Source organism: Pteropus alecto, unplaced genomic scaffold (genome assembly GCF_000325575.1).
Source record: "Pteropus alecto unplaced genomic scaffold, ASM32557v1 scaffold176, whole genome shotgun sequence".
In the NCBI taxonomy this organism is placed as follows: Eukaryota; Metazoa; Chordata; class Mammalia; order Chiroptera; family Pteropodidae; genus Pteropus; species Pteropus alecto.
In genome coordinates, this window is record NW_006438644.1 from 655,463 (window position 1) to 680,999 (window position 25,537).

Here is a 25,537-nt window from a genome sequence, read left to right on the forward strand (position 1 = left end):
AACAGAGTGGCTGTATAAAACAAATTTCAAATCTATTTACTGAGCTTTCTTTAGAAATCATTGGTTACATAGAGAATTGTACGGGAAATAGGAGAATTATTTTAATTCTGCTCACTACTGAGAATGCTTTCAAGGTTTTCATTGTTTTTTATGGCTCTATTTACTTAGATCTCATTAGGGCCAATACTGATTTTTCTCTCCCTTGTGTAGTTCTCTGATCTTCAACCCCCTAAAGAAAACAACGCCTTACATCACAAAGGTAAAAGCCTCCGTTGGATGGCAGGAAGTTGAAACTTCAGCCTGGCCATGTTCATGCTTACGGCACACAGACACTAAGCCCACATTGGGTCTAAATATACCTCCATTGGGGGAAAATGGATTCCAGGGATCTAGGCGCAGAATTGATTAAGCCAAAAGATCAAGTGCAGTCACCCCAGAAAGTCAGCCACATGTACCTTGGAAAAGCCATGCGTTTTCAGGGTCATTCACAGAGGGCAGCTAACTACAGCCAGCCCAAAAGGTCTCATGCTAAGAAGTCTCGATTTGTGAAGACTCAGATTTCAATAAAAAGGAGAACATTTGTTTGGTCAAAAAAAAAGAAAAATGCTCATTTCACATGAATAATTGTAGTAGGTTTTATTTAAATAAAAGACACCCTTACTGCAATTAAGTATAATTTATTTAATATAAATTTATCTTGCACTAAATTTATCTTGTAAATTTATATACAACTTTTAAAAAATAAGCTTGTGAGTTAAATCAAATTCAGATTATAGAAATATTTCACCCTTGACAAAGTTCTCTGGACAAAAATAGATACCCAGTCAACAAAAACTATTTGTCTTTCTATTTAAAAGGAGAAATCGAGAAATGGTGACATGGTTGAGGGGCCTAAATCCTAGATTAAAAGAAGAAATCCAACTATAGTATAAATAACTCATCCAGCAACATATCTACCATTAGTAAAATGAGAATATAGCTTAAGAGCTATTACTGTGTTTCAGAGTCTACTTATTTAGTTCAGCAGTACACATCTGACAAGACACTCTTAATCAAGGACTAGTTATCTTGTGAGGATAAACTCAACTCAAGATTATAGCAGGTAAGTAGTTTGAAATTTCAGAAAAGAAGAAATTAAGGTGTCCCTTTAGAGGGGAAAAAAGGAACATAGAGCTGAAATGGAGAGAGGAAGATGTAAGCAAAAGAAAAATGAAATGAATGCACTGTGTGAAGGGGAGGGTGGTGAGGGAAGAGGTGGGGCAAGGAGATCATGCTGGAAAGGAGAAATGAAATAGGATAGGAGGAAGAGCAAGTTGGTGAACAGCTTTCCTACAAAAGTCCTTCCCAAGGGTCTGTCAGAAAAAGGTGAAGGTGCCCTGCAGCATAGTATAAGTCTACATCTTAGGCTTCAAGGGATGCTGTCACTCATCGTTAAAGCCATTACTAAATTAGATGATAAAGTTCACTGCCAAATTTTTCATTGAATAGTTGTCATCCTTACAATTCATATCCACCAGAACCTGTGGATGTGATCTCATTTGAAAATAGGATCTTTACAGATGTAATCAAGTAAGATAAGGTCATACTGGACGAGGTAGACCCTACATCCAATATGATTAGTGTCCTTCAAAGGAGAGAAACTGAATATTTAGGCGTTGAGACTTACAGAAAGACCCCTGGAAATAATGAACCTAAAAGTGAACAGCCAAAGCTCCAAGTGGACTAACTTTTCAAGTTAGTTAAAAGCAGAAAGAACATTCACAGCTGAGTCTCGAAGTGTTTGGTGGACACCTACAACCGATGGAAAAAAAACAAAAGAAAGGCCTAATAAACCCTTTTCCTTTCCTGGGAATAATTTTTCTGTCCCATTAATATTGAATGGTAATTCATCTGATTACCTCTTCTCACCAGTAGTCTTTTCTAAGTGTAACGAATCTCATGAACTTTTGCTTCGTATCTCTAAGATGAATGAAATGTCATAAACTGATTATACATGGTCCGGACTAATCATACTATATATTCATTAATACAGATTAGGCAAAATGCGTAGCTTGTGAATAAATCACTAATCTTCTTTTTTTTATTTTTTATTTCAGAATTGGGGAAAATAACCAAATATGCAAATCAACAGGTCATATCTATCGTTCTACTTTAAAGCTCTTAATAAGTAGTAAGCTTGGAAGATCAACTATAAAAGAAGTCTTAAAAATACTTCTTTAAGATGCTGCTCAAAGAAAAGAATTGAAACAACTGTGTAGCCATCTGTACAAAAACAAATTGGAACCACACCTCCTACTGTACACCAGGATGAATTCAAATGGATCAAAGATGCAAATGTAAAAAGGGAAACTATTAAAACACCTGATGAAAACATTTTTCTGTGTGTTAAGTTTTTTTTTTTACAAGGTATTTGCCAGGTAGATGTGAAACACCAGATGAAAACATTTTTCTGTGCGTTAAGTTTTTTTTTTTTTACAAGGTATTTGCCAGGTAGATGTGTGAAACTATTGAAGTGCTAAATCAACTTCAAAGCCAGAAGTTCAGTGAACCACTTGGGTGAGCAAAGGAGAGAATATACAGGAGTAAATGATGAGCCAAGCCTTCACTAGGTGAGTCAAATTTTCTTCTTTAAATCAGAAGCTCCTTATTTCTTTTGCCTCAAAAATACACACACTTTTATTTTTAACACAATTTGTGTTAGTTTCCTAGAGCTGTCATATAAAGTACAAAAACAAAAAACAAAAAAAAAAAACCAAAAAACCCTAAGTACTTAAAACAACAGAAGTTTATTCTCTCATAGTTCTGGAGGTTATAAGTCTGAAGTCAAGGTGTCAGTAGGGCCATCTCTCTCTGAAGACTCTATTGGAGGCTCCTTCCTTGCCTCTTCTAGGCATTCCTTGGCTTAGAGATGCAGCACTCCAAACACATGATCATCTCCCTATACATCTTCACATCGTCTTCCCTTTGTGTGTGTCTATCTTTGTGTCCAAATTTCCCCTTTATATAAGGATTAGGGCCCACCCTAATGATCCCATTTGAACTTGATTACCTCTATAAAGACCCTATGTCCAAATAAGATCATATTCTGAGGTACTGGGGGTTAGGATTTCAACATACCTTTTGGGAGGTACATAATTCATCCCACATCAACACAGTTCAGTAGTAATATATCTATTTAGCATACACACAGTTACAAAAAAAAAAAATGACATTCTCCATGTCGAATTCCCCTGGAAATTAGCAAACCCATGGGCCAACACACCCCATAGGGTGGACACCCAGCACCACACATTGTCTACTGCACTCAGGATAAACATGCAGATTCTGGGGCCTTAACCCAGACTCACTGAGACAGAACCCTGAGATGGAGAGGGAAAAGAAGCCCAGATGGGGCATTTTTCTCGAATGTTCTCAAGATGAGAAAAGTATTTTAAAGGCTTAATAGTATACAGACCAATAAGCATCTATGGGACTTCCAAGTTTCATGTGAAAGAAAAATCAAGCAAGTAGCTACTTTCCTTGGGTTTCAACCAGAGCTTCCACAGGAGCAGTGAGAAGCCAGGAAGGGCCGATGTGGAAATGGAGCACTCCACAAACCTCTGCATCGCCAGACCAGAGGGGCTGCCACCATTGATGGTAGGGTAATTCTAACCCAGCCTCAAGGCTCTTATTATAGCATGGCTGCAAAATCTAAACTGCAAATCTGACCCTTATACATTTGCATCTGTCATTTCTCCTGGATGCCACCCATACTTCCAGGTCACATTTTCTTTAATCGTCCTGTCATGCTGAAACAAATTGGAACACCACAACAGCCTGAGAGTAGGGTTTGCTGGTCTGATTACAGATTGGGGATCAGAGTACTGGGTAGGCCTGCCAAATCCCTGAAATCTGCAGGAATCTCCCGGAATAGAATGTGTTCCTTGAAGATGCTTCCAATTTCCAGATTGAGGTATTGTGCCCTCTCCCTGCCCCCTGTTTCTACCCATTTTCAGTTTTAAATTATATTCCCTACGTGTACCTAACTTCTTATAAGCCAGCTGAAGCCCGTTAAAGTCCTCAGAGCTCAAGCTCTGTACGGGCCTCTGGATACTGCTCTGCCTCTTACAAAAGAAAGGTAGGAAGCGAGCCTCATTAGGGAAACTGCTAGAGAGATATCAGAACATCAGATAGATTCTGAAGAGAGGTAACTAAAAAGAGCAACACTACAGCCATGAAGATCACTTCTACTTTATGGAAAAATTGAGTTCTAACAGGGCTCAGAGATTTCTTAAAATCAGGCATTTCAAAGATACCTTTCATCCATTCATTTATTCATTCAACAAGCATTTCCTAGCTCAGTTCATTGTTAATTTGAATGATGAGAATGAGTATTAGAGTCAGGAAGCTGATTACTGGATTCCTTGGAGAAATGGGGCTAGAAGAAGCCTTGAGCTCTAGAATGGCTAAGACAACCATGTGTCCTCAAAGAAAACACAAGAAGCTTCTGAGGAACCCAAATTTGGGCCTAGTAGGAGGCATATCCAGAAAAAGTAGATCTTCTCCTCCTGGAGCCAAAACTGAACAAGGAGGAAACCCCAAGTAAAATGGTGGGGAGTCAGTGCTCAGAGGGAAGGGGACTCTTCCAGTGTTGAGCCGAGAAGGATTTAGAAGGAAAGAGGAAGAAGGAGCATCATCTAGTTCATCACAAAAAGAATGAGAAAGTGGTTAAAGTAGCATGCTTCTGATAACATTGAGCTCAACTGTTATTTTTTTCTTTCTTCTTCTTCCTGGGATAGCAGCCTCAGCACATCCTCCCAGATCTGTGCCCAGTGGCCAATGAGGCTACCAGTTTTCTAATTATCATTTTTTAAAAGGCAATAAAGAGCCCACAGCTAGATATTTATCCAAATATTCATTTAAATATATAGAACTAGAACATAAACTTGAAGTGTGAAATTGATCTTGAGGTATATTAAAATTATAGTGAATTTTAGAAAAGGTATAATTTTTAATAAATCAAAGTAACAGTTTTACGACACAATTCAAACTTCCGGAACAAAAACTCAAATGTACTTTGTTAACAATGAAACTAAGAATCAGTCAATAATGAAATTGAGGGTGACGCAAAAATTTTAAATATAACAGCTTTTGCAATCATATATTCTTCCTTTTTTAACCTTCGGCTAAAGGGTATTGTATTTATTGATGAGTTTCACCATGTATAGTTTAAAAGTAAATTAAGATTTAATAAGCTAACGCTTTTAAAACTAAATCTCCATTCATAGATAGATTATGTAAAGTGCTTTTTAAATATTAACAAATTTCAGAGCAAGCAATAAAGAGATAATCTTTCTCTATAGCTAGATATCAAAAAGCAACTAAGTAACATATGTTTTAAAAAAGTATCTCTTGTCAGAGATAGGTAGGTAAGTTTTATCATATTTGCTGTTGTTTTAAAATTGTAAAAGGGAAAAGTTAATGCCTTGATATGATCTTTAGCTAGCTCAAATATAAGTACTTTACAATTAGAACTTGACTATCACACTTGCATGATATATTTTATCATAATACTCTCCACATCTTGATTCTGAGTAGAGATACAGCAAATCAAAAAAATATGACCCGTTGAGAGAAAGGAAAATTCAACTTATAATTGCCAACATTTGAAAATTCTGACATTGTTAGTTTAAAAAAAATACTTTTAAAACTACTAAAATAGTCCAATTTGCTGATTATTTTTATTAAAACTCATCATGCAAAATTAAGTCAACTGGGGGTTCCAGTCCCAGATGGAGACATAGGAAACTCATGAATTCACATCCTCCCACATGCATACCAAATCTACAGTACTCACAGAGAAATTCCCTTTTAAAAATTAAAAAAAAAAAAAAAAAAACTAGCTAAGCAATTCCTACACATTGGGAAAATTAGAAAATAGCTATGTCAAAATATGTAGGAAATACTGAGACACACTCTTGCCATAAATACAACCTCTGGTGGAAAAAAACTCACAATTCTCAGCTTCTCTCTAAAAAGTGAAGGTTTCGGACTCAACATCTAGCACTCCAACTTTTAAGACTTGTGCCTGAAGAACAGGCCCCTAGAGCACCTACCTCTAAAAGCCAATGGGGCTTATATTCATGAGACCTGCAAGACTATAGAAAATGAAGAAACTGTCACCAGGCTTGCAAGGACTCACTGCAGCTATCCTCCCAGGGCTCAGCACAGAGGGAACAGACAGAAATGCCCATCTCCCAGTCTTTCCCTGAAAGAGATCTATTCACATACTTTAAAAGCTGCTACCTGAGGGTCAGGCTTCCAATTTAGCACCATCTAGGGCCTAACTGACATCCTCACCAGAGACTGGGGAAGCCAGCAGGCACCATCTCTGCATTCTCCCTGTACCCCACTTTAAAGCACCAATATCTCCGTAGAAGGAGCTGGTAGACACAGCTGGCACCCAGGCTTCTGCAGTTTCCTCTCAGATGATGCACCCATTGATTGTCAATCCTGATGGTCAGTGGGGCTTGCATTTGCCAGTCCCACAGGACTGTAGTAAACAGTGAAACAGTTCTTAACCAGCTATCTCCTCAGGGCTCAGTGCAGAGGGAACAGACAGAAATATTTCTCTCCTAGTCATTCCCTGCAAGAGATCTATTTACATTCTTTAAAAGATGCTACCTGACAGTGCGGCTACCAATCAGCTTGCATTTAGGTGCTGACTGAGATCCTCACCTTTGGGACACTGACAGGTCTTTGCACACCCTCCACTTCTGGGAACCACTAAAAACAAAGAAGGCAGCTTGAACAATGACAAAGGTTTAAGAGACAACTAAGAGCTAGTCTCAAGCTGAATGATTAGGTTTATTTTTTAAATGAGACCACTACTTTAAGACTAGAAGACGTAGCTGCTTGATCTAATGTACAGAAATCAACACAGAAAGCTAAGGGACATTAAGAAACAAATTAATATGTTCCATACAAAAGAACAAAATAAAACTTCAAAAACAGACCTTAACAAAACAGAGACAAGTGATTTATGTGATAAAGAGCTCAAAAGTATTCATAACAATGCTTACTGAGGTCAAGAGAACAATACATGAACAAAGTGAGAATTTCAACAAAGAGCTATTAAGAATGTGCCAAACAGAAATCATAGAACTGAAGATTACAATAATTAAACTGAAAAATTCAATAGAGGTGTTCAATATCAAACTATGTCAAGTACAAAAAAATGATCAGTGAACTTGAAGACAGGGTAGTGGAATTCATCCAAATAAGAGGAGCAAAAATGAAAAATGAAAAATAATAAATGAAGAAGAATGAAGATAGCTTAAGAGACTTGTGGGACACCATCAAACAGACAAATATTTGTATTAAAGTGTCCCAGAAGAAGGGAGAAAGAAAGAACCAAAAAGCTTATTTAAAGAAAAATGGGTAAAAACTTCCTTGACCTAAGGAAAAAAAAACCAGACATGCAGATCCAGGGGGCCCAAAGAGTTCAAAATAAAATAAACCTGAAGAGCCCATACTGATACCCATTATAATTAAAAAGTTAAAGTCGAAGAAAGTATCTTAAATGCATCAAGAGAAACTTGTTGTATACAGAATATTACCAGCAGATTTTTCATCAGAAAATGTAGGCCAGAAGGGAGTGAGATAATATATTCAAAGCGCTGAAAAAGAAGTCTGCCAACCAAGGAATACTCTACCTGGCAAAGTTGTCCTTCAGAATTAAATGAGAAATAAAGAGTTTTCCAAACAAACAAAAGCTGAAGGAATTTATCACCACTAGACCAGCCTTACAAAAAATGTTAAAGAGAAAAGCTAAAATGAAAAGAGGCTAATTAGTAACAGGAAAATAGAGAAGTATAAAACTCACTGGTAAAGTCAAATATATAATTAAATTCAAAATACTCTAGTGTTGTAATGGTGGTGGGGAAATCAGTAAACATTAAAAGACAAAAGTATTAAAAATAACTCGAACTATAATAACTTCTTAATTAATACTGAATATAAAAAGATGTAAATTGTGATATCAAATACATAAAATGTGGGGGTGGGAGAGACTGATATGTGTTCAAAGTTAAGTTATTATCAGCTTAAAAAAGACTGTTTAAATATGCTGTATATAAGCCTATGGTAATCACCAAGCAAAAGCCTATGATTGATACACAAAGATGAAGGGAAAGAAATCAAAGCATACCACTACAGAAAATCATCAAGTCACAAAGAAAGCAAGAGAGGGAGAAAAGAACAAAGGAATTACAAAACAATCAGAAAATAATTCATAAAAATGGCAATAGTAAGTCCACGCCCATCAATAATTACTTTAAATGAAAATGGACTAAATTCTCCAATCAAAAAAATATAGGGTGGCTGAACTGATAAAAATATAAAACCCAACTATATGCTCACTACAATAGATTAACTTCAGCGTTAAGGACAGATGTAGCCTGAAAGTAGAGGGATAAAAAAGATATTCGATGCAAATGGGAACCTACCTCTGCAAAAAAAAAAAAAAAAAAAAGGTGGAGTATTTACACTTATATCAGACAAAATAGATTTTAAGTCAAAGATTGTAATAACAGACAAAAAAAGGTTATTTTATAACGATGAATGGGTCAATTCATCAAGTGACTATAACAATTGTAAATATGCACTCAACATAGGAGCACATAAATATATAAAACAAATATTAACAGATCTGAAAGGAAAAACAGAGAGCAATACAATATCAGGGACTTTAGTATCACATTTCCAACAATAGGTAGATCATCCAGGCAGAAAATCAATGAAGAAACATTGGACACAAACTACACCTTTGAGCAGATGGACTTAACAGACATATACATAACATTCCATCCAACAGTAGCAGAATGTCCAGTCTTCTTAATCACACAGAGAACACTGTCCATCATATGTTAGACCACAAAATAAGTTTTAAAATTTTAAGAATATTAAGATCATATCAAGCATCTTTTCCTACCAAAAGGGTATGAAACTAGAAATCAATTATAAGAGCTGAAAATTTTACAAATGTGTGGGGATTAAACATGTTTCTGAACAACCAATGGGTCAAAAACAATCAAAAGAGGAGTGAAAAAAATATCTTGAGACAAATGAAAAATGGAAACAACATCATCTCAAAATTTATGAGATGCAGCAAAAGAATTACAAGAGGGAAATTTATAGTGATATAAACACCTACATCAATAAAAAAAAGAAGAGCTCAAATAAATAACCTAACTTTATACTCTAAAGAACTATGAAGCCAAAGTTAGTAGAAGGAAGAAAATAACAAAGAACAGAGTGGAAATAAATGAAAAAAGATTGAAGACAGAAATAAATAAAATTATAAATTTATTTTTTTTATCGTAGATATTACTACTGATGCCACACAAATACAAAAAAAGATTATAAGGAATTACTATGAACAATGATAAGCCAAAGAACCGTACAATCTAGAAGATATGAAAAAATTTCTAGAAACATACAAACTAAGACTGAATCAATAAGCAATAAAAATTCTGAACAGACCAATTACTAGTAAAAACATTAAATCAGTATTCAAAAACCTCCCAGAAAAGTCCAAGATCAGATGGCTTCACTGGCAAATTCTACCAAACACTCAAAGAAAAATTAATGTGAATCCTCAAACTCTTCCAGAATACAAAAGAGGAATAAACACTCCTGAAGCCATTTTATGAAGTCAGCATTACCCTGATACCAAAAATTTTTATGGAACCACAAAAAGACACCAGATAGCCAAAGAAATCTTAAGAAGCATAAAGCTAGATGCATCAGACTTCCTGATTTCAAACTATATTACAAACTTAAAGTAATTAAAACCATACGGTATTGAAATAAAAGCACACATATACAGGTCAATGGAACAGAATAGAGAACCCAGAAATAAATCCATGCAATTAACTTATGACAAAGGAGCCAAGAATATGCAAAAAGGAAAGGATAGTCTCTTCAATAAATAATGTTGGGGAGAGTAGACAACCACAAACAAAAGAATAAAACTGGATCCCTATCTTGCATCGTACACTAAAATCAGCTCAAAATGGATTGACTTGAATGTAAGACCCGAAACCATAAAATGCCTAGAAGAAAACATAGCAGTTAAGCTCCTTGACATTGGTCTTGGCAATAATTGTTTGCATTTGACACCAATAGCAAAAGCAACAAAAGCAAAAATAAACAAGAGGGACTACATCACACTAAAAAAGCTTCTGCACAGCAAAGGAAACTATCAACTAAATGTAAGGCAGCCTACAGAATGGGAGGAAATATTTTGAAATCACATATTTGATAAGGGATTAGTATAAAAATATAAAGACCTCATATAGCTCAATAGCAAAAAAAAAAAAAATCTGATTAAAAAATAGTCAAAGACACTGAATAGATATTTTTCCAAAGAAGATATACAGATGGTCAACAGGTACATGAAAAGGGGCTCAACATCACTAATCATACAGATTAAATACAGATTAAAAACACAGTGAGATATCACTTTACACCTATTAGAATGGCTATTAATAAAAAGACAAGAAATAGTATTGGTGAGGATGTAGAGAAAAGTACAGTGGTTGTAGGAATGTAAACTGATGTAGCCACTATGGAAAACGGTATAGAGATTCCTCAGATATTAAAACTTGAACTACCATATGATCCAGAAATCCCACTTCTGGATATACATGCAAAGGAAATGAAAACAGGGTATTGAAGAGATATCTGTACTCCCATGTTCATTTCATTACTCACAATATCCAAAATATGAAAGCAAGCTTAGTGTTCATCAATGAATAAATGGATAAGGAAAATGTGGTACATATACATACAATGGAATATTATTCAGCCATAATAAAGATGTCCTGCCATTTGCAACAACATGGAAAAGTTTGAAGGCATTATGCAAAGTGAAATAAGACAAACAGAGAAAGAAAAATATTGCATGGTATCACTTACATGTGAAATTTTTTTAAAAGTCCAACTCATAGAAGCAAAGAGTAGAAAAGTGGTTGCCAGGGATTCAGGGATGGGCCAATAGAGAGAGGGTGGTAAAAGAATACAAACTTTCAGTTATGAGATGAAAACAGCTGAGGATCTAATGCAAAACATGGTGACTGTAGTTGATAATACTGTATTGTATAATTAAAATTAGCTAAGAGGGTAGAACTTAACTGTTCTCACACACACAGAAAAAGAAACATGTGAGGTGACAAATGTGTTAATTAACTAGATGGGGAAATCCTTTTTGTGTTTATTTATATCGAATCACCATGATGTACACTTTAAATATCTTACAATTATATCACTTATACCTCAATTTAAAAAAACGAAGTTAATTCATAATTTCTGTTATATTAATAGCCATTCTGAAGATTATCCAAATGTCCCATGTTGGTTCTGTATCATTTCGCAATTTCAGATTCTTCTAGAATTGATTTTCTTGCTACTCTTTTCATTAATGATGTTTTATATTCCCTCTTTTTAAAATTACTATTATTATTCTCAAACTATTACCACATAAATGTCTATATTTGATTGTCATTGTGGACTATTTTGTAAATGACAGATGGTATCTGGATATATAAAAACTTTTCAAAATGTGACTTTTTCAATTTTTCTGAAGAGCTTGACAATCATTTCAAAGTTTTTGCAGAAGATTTTTTTCTGCCCTCATTTTTCATCTTTTTTAAATCAATGACTATTTTTATTCTGCTTGGTCAGACAAATAGGGTTTTGATTTGCACTGTATTCTAATAGTACACACACACACACACACACACACTCACACACAATTTCTTTTTAGCTTTTATAATTTTTTAAACCATCAAAAACAAGATATAGTTTGGCCCAAGGAATTTGAAATTATTCAGTTTTTTTAAACTAACATAATCAAATTATAGCACTCTATAATTTTGCTACATATCACATTATTATAAAAACATTTAGTTGTAGGTTTAACAATGGGATGGCTAAGCATAAACATAAATTTTCCTTCCCTTTATTTCTCTATTTTATTCTTAGATTCAGAAGATTATTGCCATGAATTCTTCATCCACTGATAATGGATCTGAATTTAATTCTGGTTGTTCCAAACGCCCTTCAAATTTTTATAATTAAAATGTCATGATGGGAATCAACTGATAAGTATGAAAAATATATACTTGAGTCCAGCAATGCTCTGAAACTAATATTACTAAGACTTCACATATTTCAGGGAAAATATATGCTTATAACACAATAAAACTTAATAGCAACCAAAAGTTGGCTCCCAGGGATATGTCCATTATTATTATTTTTTAATTTTTCTCTTCTCTCAAAGTAATAAAAGAGGCAATAACAAATATAAAAATTAAATCTATAACCACATTATATTTAGATTCCAGTATTTGCTTATCATGGATCTGCTTCACATAAGAATGCTAAGGTAGGGAGGTAGGTGCTCAATAAAACTCTTAATTCCAAAGATGGCTGGCAGTTTTTATTTGTCATTAGGACTGACCCTGTCAACCTAAATATGCCTGCTAATCCCCATGCTTCCATATAACCCAGTCTCCACCACCTACATGGATGCTCTTTACCAAGTCTGGATGACAACATCACTGGCTCCTTAATCAAAAGACCACATGTTTATATGTTAATGTACGCAAATATATAAAACACTCTCTAAGGCCATAGATATGTTCACTTGGCCTATAACAGATCAGTGAACTCTGAACTGCAAGTACAACACTCTACATTCATTTAGTTTAATAGAAAGCATCCCATCCATCAGAGGTAAAGATTGATTTTTATCTACTAAAAGAAACCAAATGAGACAATCTGTCTAAATCCATTATTCATTTGATCTATAAGCTCAGGAAAAAGACTTAACTTCCTCTTGCCTTGATTCATCTACATTAGCTCCTGAATGGTTATGAAGGAGGTCATTTTCTAGTCTTGTTTCCATAATAAGAGTTCTCTCTAAACAATAAGAACAACTGTCAAGTTTTACAAGAACACTAGTTCTGAGAGACTCAACTGAAGGACCAAGTGTCACTTCTGCCACTGTATCTTCCTACGAGCTCCCTTTAGGATTAGAATGAAAATCCAATTAATTTTTCTATTGTATTACCTTTCCCCTGAAATATCAAGACTAGACAGTTGAGTAAATAATAGGTATTCAGTAAAGAAACCTACTATCATCTCTTTAGTCCACAAAGATTTTAAAAGACCTTTAATCTAAAATCGTTCATTAATCATTGAGATATTTTGAACAAATTCCTCAATATTAAAAATATGCAGATCGAGGATCATTTAATTTTAAAAATTTTAAACAATGTGAACATATATTAGCTGCATTTATTATGTGGTGTTTACCTCGGATTGTTGGCTAAATAAGATGGTTAATAATGTCAGGTTAAAGACTTTAATCTTCTAGATTAAGATTTTAAAACATTATTTCTTAATTTCCAGGAGATTACAGTGTACCATACTAAAAATTAACAAATTCTGATATAACTTCGAAACCAATTAGATAACAAGCTACTGTTTCCCACTGTTTTTCCTATGATTTCACAACCAGTTCATGAGTAGTTACTGACTCTTAAAAATAAAAGTTGAGCTTAGTGCTCTTACCTGGTACCCTCTTTGCCCAGTTGATCATGTGAACCAGCTCCCTGTCTGCGAGGTTGGTTAGCAAGCCCATCATCGAAGCCTCACTGAAGGGTCTGGTAGGATCATACTCAGAATAGATTAGGGGGGGCTCAGCCTCCAACAAGGCACTGACCATCTGATCTGCTGTCAGGGATAAGGCAGGGCTGCTCTTCTTAGGGTGCTTAATCAAGAGAGGGTTTGACCACATGCTGGCAGCTCTCATGTCTCCAGAGGACCCCGCTTCATTTCTATTCTCCCCATCATCTCTTTGGCGCTTGGGTTTCAATATTCTCCCTCCTCTTCGGTCTTTCCGTATCCCTGAGAAAAGAGGGAAAAAAAAGTTTATTCTTCTTCTCAGGTACACTTCTATACTAAAACTATCTTCAATGCTAATAACCCTTTATTCTATTTAAAGAAATACTTTAGGGCACAGGTGCACTGGTGAGTGTCTGACAACCAGCTGTCCAAGACATTTGTTTTTTAAAAAGGCTTTGATTTGTAGCAGTCACCAATTTCCATGGTGTAAACACTCCTACCACGGCACATTTTAAGCTACTTGTCTGACATTAAGCAGCTTACAAAAATCCTGAAAATTGAATAGGCTTTTGTGAACCAGTACAAGTTGGCTCTGAAGGGGTGTCTGTGTGTGTGTGTGTGTGTGTGTGTGTCTGTGTGTCTGTGTGTCTGTGTGTATCTGTGTGTGTCTGTGTGTGTATGTTTGTGTGTGTATAAAAGATGCTATAAAAAGAACAGAATTATAATAGTTATTCTTGAAATATAGCTTAGCATTGAACACTGCTTCTGCTGTGAATATTCTTTAAATAATAAACTAAGAAAACAATTTTTGAAAGCATTTAGTAAACATCCTTATCATTCAAGTAGACCTCTTAATGAAAGACACTAAAAAAGGAATGACATCTGAAATGTTTCTGGCAGCCTCTGGACCCCAGAGGTGCTTGCTAGGTCTTCGGAGCTGCTAAGCTACACTTCATCACCTTAAGAACTGACCCAAGACCTTCAAGTAGGAATCCTTTTCTACTTGTAAGTACTAACTGTCACATTACCAGTGACGTACCAGTGTCATTACCAGTGATCATATTGCACAAATACTTTATAGTAGCTCAAAAAAAATCAAACTAGAATAAAGTAGAAAAAGTGAAAAATGACCCAACTTCTACTTCTATTTCAACCTAGGTTAAATGAGAATTGTTTATCAGAACCAATGACTATAGGCTATGTCGCTATGGAACATACAGCCAGTTCTTAATTATATAGAAGGATGGGACATAGGAGTGGCAAGCACAGTTAAAATCCAAAGAGAAAATTAAAAACATTCTCTGCTCCCTACCAAGATATTTTTCAGAATTATTTGTAGAGCAGCAACATAAATTGTTATGAATTTTACTTAAGCTCACTTCCTTTTGTCTCACTTGTTTTAACGAGCAGTGAAAAAAACAAAAGACCTTACTACCAGTTCACAAAGCAGAAGGGATAAAACAATTCACTTAGATCATGCAAATATTAAAAGAGGCAACCTCTTGATGATCAAGACATTTATTTGTAGCAAATATCATTTTGGCTTATAATGCCACATAAACAAGATGTACTGTCATTTGATACAAAAAAAAAGTCATTTTCCAAAATAGTTAAGCAAAATTCGGCAGCACAATACAGATGTCATACAGTAGATATACTGGAGTACACATATTATAAGCTCTCAATTTGTGTCACTTGAGATTAGACAACACTTGCGTTAATGCAAATTTCTTTACACCACCTTTTTTTAAAATCTTAAGTTTACAATAATTCAAGGATTATCCACTGGTTTCATATAAGAGATTGAGAAAACAAACTATCTCTCATCCAGCAAACCCAACATAAATGTGAAATGCTACCAGTTTTAATGTTATCTCCCTGGGTTAATTCTTCTCTAATACCCTTGTCATGCAAGGCTCAGTATAGAACCTCCACGTGGTAGCACTCGATGTATGTAAATTTGAATGATTCTAATCCATCAGGAAGTGCTAATTTAAGGGAATATTAAACTAATAAACACAGGCAACTAGGATGAGAATGAAAGGGAGAGAGACAGTGCCCAGGGCACTCTGTAGGTGAGGACTCCCTTCCCACGCTGCCTGGAATCTGGGAGGTGTGCTGCAAAACACTACAGGGGCTGAGTCCTGGCAAGGAAAGAGAGGCTGAAGCTACATCAGCTGCTTAAAACAAGTACGTCCTGGCCCTAAAATAAAAAAATCTGTCTTAATGTGTCGAACTAAGCGTTTTGAAAGACAATTCCTAATTACTTTGGAGTTTGTTTAATCATTCTATTTCTCATCCTTCAAATTCTTTGGCTTAGCCATTGTACCTCAGGGAAAATTAATATACTATCTGAATATTCATTAATTAATACAGTTTCTTGAATTCTTTGTTTCTAATATTCTACTTTAAAAATTTTTTTCTAAAATGATTTTTTTTCTTAATACTCTACACCTCTACAAAAAGCTAGTATAACTTCAGTAATTTTTCCAGTTTCCTAAGACTACTTTAATGGATTGTTAAATATTCCAAACATTTGCATAATCACCTTTCTTTTGTTTCTCAATAATTCCACATTATTCATGAGGTATTAAAAAGCCAGGCAAAGAAATACACTAAAAGCTTCTTAATTCAACATGTTGAAGAAAACAGAAGTGCTGATTAGTTTAGAATTAAATAAAGATAAGAACTAATAAAACTTGCTTCAGGAAAATTTCCATGCATCAGTTCTAACGCTTTCCCTTCAAACACCAGCAATAAATTCTATAAGGTAGGAACTGTGATAGTCCCCCATTTAACAGAGAAAAAAAGTTTAGAACAACTATCGAGCCCAAGGATCACATCAAAGGCAGCACAGAGATTTGAACTAGGTGAATTATGTCATTATAGATTATTATTATCATAGTTTCTAAGTGTATCAGGTCAAAGGACTGAATCGTCTAGTTCATTCTACTTAATGCTCTTTCACTCCTTCCTTTCATACCCAAAAAATTACCACAAACTAGGATTTCTTCATAGATCTCCTTCTTTAATCGCTTCCTATCTATTTCAGTGCCACCATCCTAGGTCACGCCTCTACCCCTTCTTGTCTCAATCAAAGCAGCAGCTCCTAATCTGTCTCCTTGCCTACTCCAACCTTCTTTCCAATCCAATTAACTACAGGTTGATTATTCCATTCCATACCCTTTTTATCCTGTCATTTTCTTTCTAAATCTCTCAAAGCCTTTCTGAGTCTACAGCACAGGAGTTGTTTATGCTCTTGGCAGTCCTTAGGGGCATCAGAGGTGGTGCGGTTGGGGGTTCTGGCCACCCCATTTCTCCCATTTGTCTAAAGCTATGTTTTTATATGTGTGTGTTTTGTATTTGGATTAGAGAAATCACTTATTTTTAAAAGGGTTTACTGGTTTTATTTTAAATTTTAAAAGCCACTGACCTACCGAATAAAATCAAACACTACATTAAGACTCATGAATTTCCACAAATAATCCCAAAGTACTTTTCAAATCCGTCTTTACAGATGTCCACGAACCTTTATTTTTCATAAAAGAAGGTTGGACCTGTGCCATTTTTTATAGTACTTTCTAACATACCCACCTGTGCTCACTTTCTACCTTTCTTATATCGGCCTCCAAAACCCAAGTAAAATCTCATTTTATACACAGTCAGTCTTGGCACCCACCCTAGTCTAGCGGCTCTACCTTCTCTATTCTTACAGCTTTTCTTTCCTGGGCCATTGATTGAACAACTATTAAGTGCTACCTTCTATTTTTAATTACACCCAAGTTCTCCCTTCCTGAGCTATGGCCTGGAACTTCCCTCTAGGCAGAAAGTTGGAATGATTATAGGGCTCACCTCATTTATTTTCCCCTTCTCAAGAAATACTGCCCTATACTGCCTGGTATCTTAGGCTTATAAACAATTGCTTTATATATTTTTAATCCAGTTTTTTAAAAACTTTTCTAAACATTGAGAGGCAAAATGGTTAAAACCGAAAGGTGAAATAAACAAATCTATTAATTGAAACTCTTTTATTTCCTGTCCACAACTGATAGTTCAAGTAGGCAGAAAATCAATATGGATGGAGTTGACCTCAACAACACTATCAATCAACTTGATCTAATTGATATTTATAGAATACGAAACGATAGATGAATACACATTATTCTTAAGCTCTAGCGAAACAGTCACCAAGAAAGACCATATTCTGGCCCATAAAAACACCCTCAATAAATCTTAAATGTAGAAATAATATAAAGTATGCTCTCAGATCAGAATGGAAATAAACTAGAAATTAGTAACAGAAAGATACCTGAAAATATTTGGAGACAAACAATATACCTTTAAAAAACATATGAGTCATAGAAGAAGTCTCAATAGAAATTTAAAAACATTTGAGTTATCAAAATTTCTGGAGGAAAATCTACAACATTAAATGCATGTATTAGAAAAACGTGTTAATAACCTAAGCTTCCATCTCAGAAAAGTAGAGAAAAAAAGATCAAATTAAGCCTAAAGCAGGCAGAAGAGAAATAATAAAAATTACAGGTGAAATTAATAAAATAGAAACAGGAACGCAATAAAGTAAAACAATGAAACCCAAACTGGTTCTTTGAAAAGATCAATAAAATTGATAAACTTCTAGCTAGGATAATTAAGAAAAAACAGAAGACATAAATTACTGATATCATAAATGAAAGAGGAGTCACCATCACTGGTTTCGTGAACACTAAAAGGATAATAAAGAAATATCATAAAAAAGCCTATTCCTACAAAGCCAATAATTTAGGTAAAGTGGACCAATTACTTGAAAGGCACAAACTGACAAAACATACACAAGGAGAAACAAATAACTTGAATATTCCTATGTCTATAAAATAAATTGAATCGATAATTAAAATACACAGTATTCTGGTATTTGGCATAAGTATGGTGGTTTCACACATTATTTCTAAAAAATATTTAAGTTGCTAGTCTAAAAAAGTTACATATCATTTGATTCCAATTATATGACATTCTAGAAAAGATAAAACTAGAGATGTTAAGCAAATCAAAGGTTGCCAGGGGCTCAAGGCAGGAGGAAAAGGTTGAATAAGGAAATTACGGGCTATTTCATAGGGTGGAGAAACACTAGGGTCCTTTGGGGTGATTAACCAATGTGAATTAATTGTTCATAATAAGCCGATTTGGGCACAGATGAGCTTGATTCCTCCTGGATGGGTAAAGGGCACCTCCTTCCTCTTTCCTCCCAAACTAAAGCGCTAGCAGTGCCTCCTTCCATTGTTCTTCTTGTATCAGGAATAACCACGGCCCGCTACCATGGCCAACCATGTCATCCAAGCCTAGTCTGGGCTGTCCTTCGTTCCAGGCCCCAGAGCTAGGTTCCTATTTACTGTGGCAATAGGAACTCAGCAGTGATGGAAGGGAGCAGGTGCCACACTACAACTGAAGAAAACTTAATTAACGGGCTGTCATCTCTGCCTGGTCATGCCTGTTGCAACATGGAGCATGTGCCCACAAGTTTACAACAACCCAGGTCTCTGCCCTGTTGTGCTGAAGTTTTCTGACTAAGAAGCACTTGAAAAACACAAGCTGCAGAATAATACAATGATTCTTCCTCATGATTAGTATATATTTATGTTTATGATCAGGAAAACAAGACCCATATATGTTATTGTTTTTAAAATTAATTCTACAAAGCAAGTGCACAGAGAGTATTATTCTCCCTCTTCACCAAATCATATTGGAAAATCATAATTTACTTAGCTGATATTTGTCTCACACTTAATTTAATTTTTTTATGGTGTCATTGGTTAACAAAATCTAGTGAATTTCAGCTGTACGCTTTAACAGTAAAGCATATATATGTTTACACTGTGTGTTCGCCTCCCATAGATTTCTTTCTGTCACCACATATTTGACTCTCTTTACCCCATCTACCTCCCTCCGCCCCCTCAAATTTAATTTTAAAAGGGATTGCATTGTTTCTGTTCTGACCTGTTGCTGCACTGTTTTAAAAACGTCCCTTGTGGAAGCTGAAGTGACCGAAGAGGTAGCCCTCGTGTAAGAATGCACTGTTTTGGAATGTTCCCGAGGTCTAGGTGGAGAGTACCAAGAATGAGAAATCAATTACAGATTGCCACACCTTTAATTGCATGTCAAATCATACTGCCTTATCCCAGCAACAAAACCGAGAGTCAAGGTCCAAACCAAGTGAGGGGTAAGTCAAAACCACATGTGTTCTCAGTGACATACATTTGACTTAAAAGTATGATGTCCGCTCTTAAAACTACTGTGCATTTTAATAAAAAATTCTGCTAATAAAACCTTGCTTCTAGAGACAGCTGTGGCAGGCCGTTCTATAAGAATCTGATTTATTAATAACAGAATTTACAGGATGAAGAGAAAAGCAGTACTTATTTTTCTTGCCTGGCTTCATTTCCCTGTAATATCTTAGTGATGAGTCTCCTGCTGGCAGACATTCTGTAGCCAAGAAGAATAAATAAGACACCAAGGTTCAGCCTGTGAAGATCTCTCTCTTTTCTCCCGTTCCTTAACAGTTCCACAACTCAGATCCACAGTTTTCCTTCTGCAACTTGTAATAGAAACAGTTTGGCTGCCTACTTCCCCATGGGTATCTTCTTTGTCTCACGCTGGTCTGTGGAGAGTTGGGTACAAATAAAGTCCCCGTTGTCTTTAATGTGGATATGGATGAGTCCTCCGAGCCTCACTTGAGTCACCAATACCCAGTTACACTCTCTCGGACAAGAAGTGCCTGCCAGCGGGACAGTCATCACACAACAATCCTACAACTGGATCACAGACGAGTTCACCCTAGCAGGCACTTTAACAGATCCTCAAGTGGGTGCCTGTCATATTTCTTGAAGCTTAATAGGGGTTATTCCTTGTCATAAACTCTCATTTGTGAACTCTGTCACTTTAAATATATTAGAGATCTCTGATAGCCCCTAGAATCCTCAATGAATACAATATTACATGATGAATTTGTGCCTTATCCTGGGGGCTAACACAAAATCACTGGGGCTCCTTTCTTAAAATATCCATCTGAACAAGTACTAATACTAGAGAATGATGAAATTGAGAGTTATCAAAAACCCTAATGATCACAAAGTTCTACCACCCTTATTTAATAGCTCAGCGAAAGGAACCATCTCACTCTTACCACCGATATATCAGGAGCAATTCTATCTCACCACATTTATGCCAAAGGAGTCACGTATTGCCCCAATCCAGAAAATTCCTCTCTCTCAAATATGCCTAGATTCAAAAGTTTCTTAACGCTAAAGGATGTACCTAGTTCTCGGTATTTCCTACTAGCCTCAACTCTGTGCCTTGTAAATAAACTGACTTTCCTGACGAATGATTGGTGAATGTTTTATGTACTGAATTGAACCAGTGCCTTTAGAAGAAGACAACATTCCACCGAGGGCAATAGCATCACCCCAAGGCCAGCCTCTCCTCTACAGAATTTCCATTTTCCTTTTCTCTGACTTTATTTCAGTATTAGCAGCTCCTCATTCAAGCCAAACAAAGTAGCTGATTTATTATATTGTGATTTATTCCTGAATATCAAATATCTTGCCCCATCTGATTTGAATTCCATTATTTGCTCTCACAAGTACTTATCCAATGTTCAGAAAAATTAATGCATCTCGATGCAGGCAGCGTGTCCATATCTGTTTACTTCACCCAATACCAACTGGATGCTCTGCTTACAATTGCCAGGGCTGAAATTGTATTGCAAAATATCTTAAGCAAGCTAGTTTATCAAAGGCCAAATACTAAATATATGTTGCTCCATAATGCATGTCTTTCTGTGGGAAGATACTTAGCAACCTGACATAACTACTGATTTCCTATAAAAACCTAGATATTGCTGCTGAAGAGGGAGCAAGAGAGAGAGAGAGAAAGAAGTTTTCAGTCAAAATACAAAAGCTGATGTTAGCGACGTCTAAAATAGTTAGGGTAGCAGAAGAAATTCCAAAATAAACTGGCCAGAACACTCCTAAACCCAGATAAGATACATGTGTAAACAAACAAACAAGGAAAAACAGTTCAAGATAGCAAACTCATCAGGCACGCTTAACAGTTCAGTCATAAGCCAAACTTACAGAGTGGGGTCCATTTCAACATCTGATTCTTCACAGTCTTAATATTTTGTAATATTTTGTAAAGATAATTAAGTGGCTTCCTAGCCTTGTATCTATTTTTAAAAGCCATTCATTTTGCCCATGTATAGTCAAAGACAGAAGTTATGATAAAGGATAAAGCCCAAATGAAAAAATAATACTCTCACTTCTATAATTTCAGAAACAAAAACAACCTTAGACTTTATTCATAACTCATGAAATTAGAGATAATTAGTATATGTTGCAAAGGGAGCTATAGGTAGAAAATTAATAAGCAGATTCCAAGCTTTCTTGGTAATGGAGGGGGCTTCTCCAGAAGCACACTTTCCCTTCTGGAGAAAATACAGAAGGACTTTTGCCTCTTTTCACGATGCCTAGTGCCACACACATAATCAACTTCATTGAATTTTTTTTTTAAAACTTAACCACGGGTTACTTTACTTTTGGAAATGATGATGGTAAATAAAGTATGTTTTATTGTGATTATAGGTCTCCAACAATCTGAATACATCCTGTTTAAATAGGCAGGATTCAATTAAGAAAGAAGCTATTAGAATTGAACACATGGACTTTTTTTTGGTTCATTCTTAGAGATATTTCAGTGCCTAAGGCCTCAAGCCTTCCGGAAAAGGCTTGTGTCGATCACTACTAATGCAAAGCTGCCTGAATAGTCTGACTGAGGAAAAGGTAGAAGAAATCATTTCAAGTGAGGTGATGGACTTGTAAGTGAATTAGAAATATTTTAAAAGTTAACAAGAATATTTGGTTGAGATTTGATCAGATTGGATAGTCGATCTAATTCATTCTTTAGAGATACCTAGGATTTAGTTGGTAGAGGAAGTAAAGCACGTTTACCCAAGGGTACATTTAAGTAATAATGACAAAAAAAAGGAAACGTGTTCTTTTACTGAAATGGTTATATTTAGGCTAAAGTTATTCAGGTTATGCCTATCCTGAATCCAAAGCAGAACTGTCTATTTTTAGGAAGGAAGAAAATTATCATTATGGAGGTCTACTGTAGTATGTTCTGTGGAGGGTGATTTGCATATCACTTCATTAAGACATGTGAGATATTAACCCCCATTTTACAAATGAAAGACTCAGGAAGGTAACAGTGGCTTAGCCCAAAGGCACACAAATGGGGACTGATACAAATTAGAACTCAAGACTGCCAGTTCCAATGTCATTATCCTTGCTATCTCACCCCCAATACTAGTATGATTTGTCAAATTTCTAATAAAATGGTGATTTGTCTTATGGGCTTATTGACCTAGTACATAGGATATGCAGATGTTCATTATTATTTCTTGGTGTTATATTCATTATAAGCTATTTCACTTCGGTTTCACTGCACTTAACGCAGTAATGTGAACCTGCTAGAAAATTCTTTCACGGTACATAATGATTTTTAACTCATTCAGAAGTTACACATCCCCTGTGATTAAGCAGGATGGACAGTTAGTTTCAATTAATAAGCAGATGCGTTTTGAATATGGCAGTATACAGATGATGCAGTGGAAATAAAATCAAAGTCTTCTTTTAATGAAAAAGTAAACACGAGTACAAAGGATAACCTGAGCAGCTCAAAAAAATTGGAAACCCTAAATTGCAGGAAATGGAGCAGAGTAAAAAGTTCCTCCCAGTAGACAGAAGAAAAAGAAAATTGGCCCACTGAAAATGATGGGAGAATTGGAGACGGGGATAAGGAAATGACAGTTATTTTTCCATGATTTTAAAGTGAAGGAATAGAACACAGAGCTGCTGAAACTAAAGATTTTATTTTTCAGGAAGGAAGCACATAAAGACTACAGGCAGTAGAGGAAAGAAAAATGTAAGATTGGTGAAATATCCTTAATGGAAACAAGAAAAATAATGGGAGTGGGGGGTTTCTAAAGATGCCACTTTGAAAATTACAAGATTGTCACAACTTTTTAAAAGGAAATCATTTTTGAACTAACAACCTGATTGCTAAAAGAATTTTCTGGTAATTTGGTGATGCATGTCATTTTTAGCTCAGTAAGTGAAAAGAAGATCTAATGTACGTTATTCTTCTTCAAATATTACAATTTTACAAAAACTGAAATATCACACTGGGAAAAACTCAGCCTTCTTTGGAAGAACAAAATTAAAACTGAAGATATACGGACTAAAATGGGAAATAAGATCACTTTGGTTACCAGGTCTTATCAGAATAAGATTATAGAATACATAATCTTCTTATGTATTCTTACAGAATAAACTTCCTGGAGTTACTATCTGCATAATATGAACTGATAATTAAAATTATTAAATACAATAACTAGCTTATCTGCCAAAGATACTAAACTGTCATTTTCATAATTCTTTGTAACTGCAAATGTCATTATTTGAAATAGGGTGACACTTAACAGAATGAGCTTGTTAAAAATAAAGTGTGTGCATCTATGAAATCTTAATTATAATTACATAGTCATTTGTGATGATTTTCAATAGTTCTTGGCAAAGATAAATGAGCATAATGAGTTCCATTAATGGACTGATGTAGTCTGTTTACATGTGGGGGCGGGACTTAATAAAAGTGTCCAAAATAGCAGGAGAGCATATGAAATGAAATACTAGGTACAGGTGAAAATCTGCCCCACGGTGTGAGTAGAGGCATCATGTAACAGATGAAATTTCAAATTATTTGAGAAAATGATTCTTACCGAAAGTCAGTAAAGACACAGCTAGTAAAATGGCTACGTTTAGCTTTTTAATAAGTGAAATGATATAAAGGTCAATATTCTCCCACTCCCAATGTTCCTGTTTTTATAAGACTCTGAAGTAGTAGCCTATTAGGATGTTTATATTGATGTATTATGAGAGCAAGAGATCTGTCCCTCGCTAGGTTTCACAAATGTCATGGTACAAGGCAGTGACTGACACCACATTTTCCTTCGGTAGGTTTACAAACCTTGGAACTATTTTCACCAGCTGTTCACCTCTTCCCTAAAACAAGACAGATTTCAGAAAATATAACCTCTATGACTAAATTGTTTTTAAATGCCACATACAACAAAAAGCTCGTTAGGGATTGAGTGAGACGCTAGGACAAACACCCTAACAGGGAGATATATCAAACAAAGGTAGGCTAAGCAAATCATATAATATCAAATCAGTCTTTCACGTAAATTAACCAAAACTCGTTTCGACCACATTTAAAAATTAAGGGATTCATAAACTAAATTCCAAATGTAATATAAGATGCAGCATCTACCAACCACACAGAATGCTCTGGGATTTCCATTGTATTGTACCTTCCCTCCTTCGCTTCCCCAACGTGGTGTTTCCTGATCGTTAGCATAGCTCAACGGAATTCCCTGGTGATGAAAATGTTCTCTATCTGGACTAGACGATACGGTAACTACTAGCCACTTGTTGCGACTGGACACTTGAACGTGGCTAGTGAAACTGAGGGGTTGTATTCTTAATATTATTTCATTTTCATTCATTTAATTTTCAATGGCCACAAGTGGCTAGTGGCTACTTATTGGGCCATGCAGTAGGCTAACGTGCAATAATCGAAGTAATACCTGATGTGTAACAGTGCTTGCTGCTGAGAGATAGCAGCCATCTCCGTGGGACTCAACCATGGATACACGGTAGAGTCATCTGGAGAATTTGGAAAGAATTCTAAGACGCTCCCTCAGAGGGTCTAACTTCATTGATATGGGAATAGGTAACAGAAGCAGTATTGCTCT

At 35.5% G+C, this 25,537-nt stretch overlaps 1 protein-coding gene across 11 annotated transcripts in view; it reads right to left on the minus strand.

The window, feature by feature from the left end:
• ESR1 (estrogen receptor 1) overlaps nt 1-25,537 on the minus strand; it is a 305,928-nt gene that overhangs the window by 104,971 nt on the left and 175,420 nt on the right. For all 11 annotated transcript variants that reach the window (XM_006915762.3, XM_015592380.2, XM_015592376.2 and 8 more), the window contains one exon: nt 13,618-13,953. In XM_006915762.3, coding sequence (XP_006915824.1) covers nt 13,618-13,953 — 336 coding nt within the window. The remainder of the gene's footprint in view (nt 1-13,617; nt 13,954-25,537) is intronic.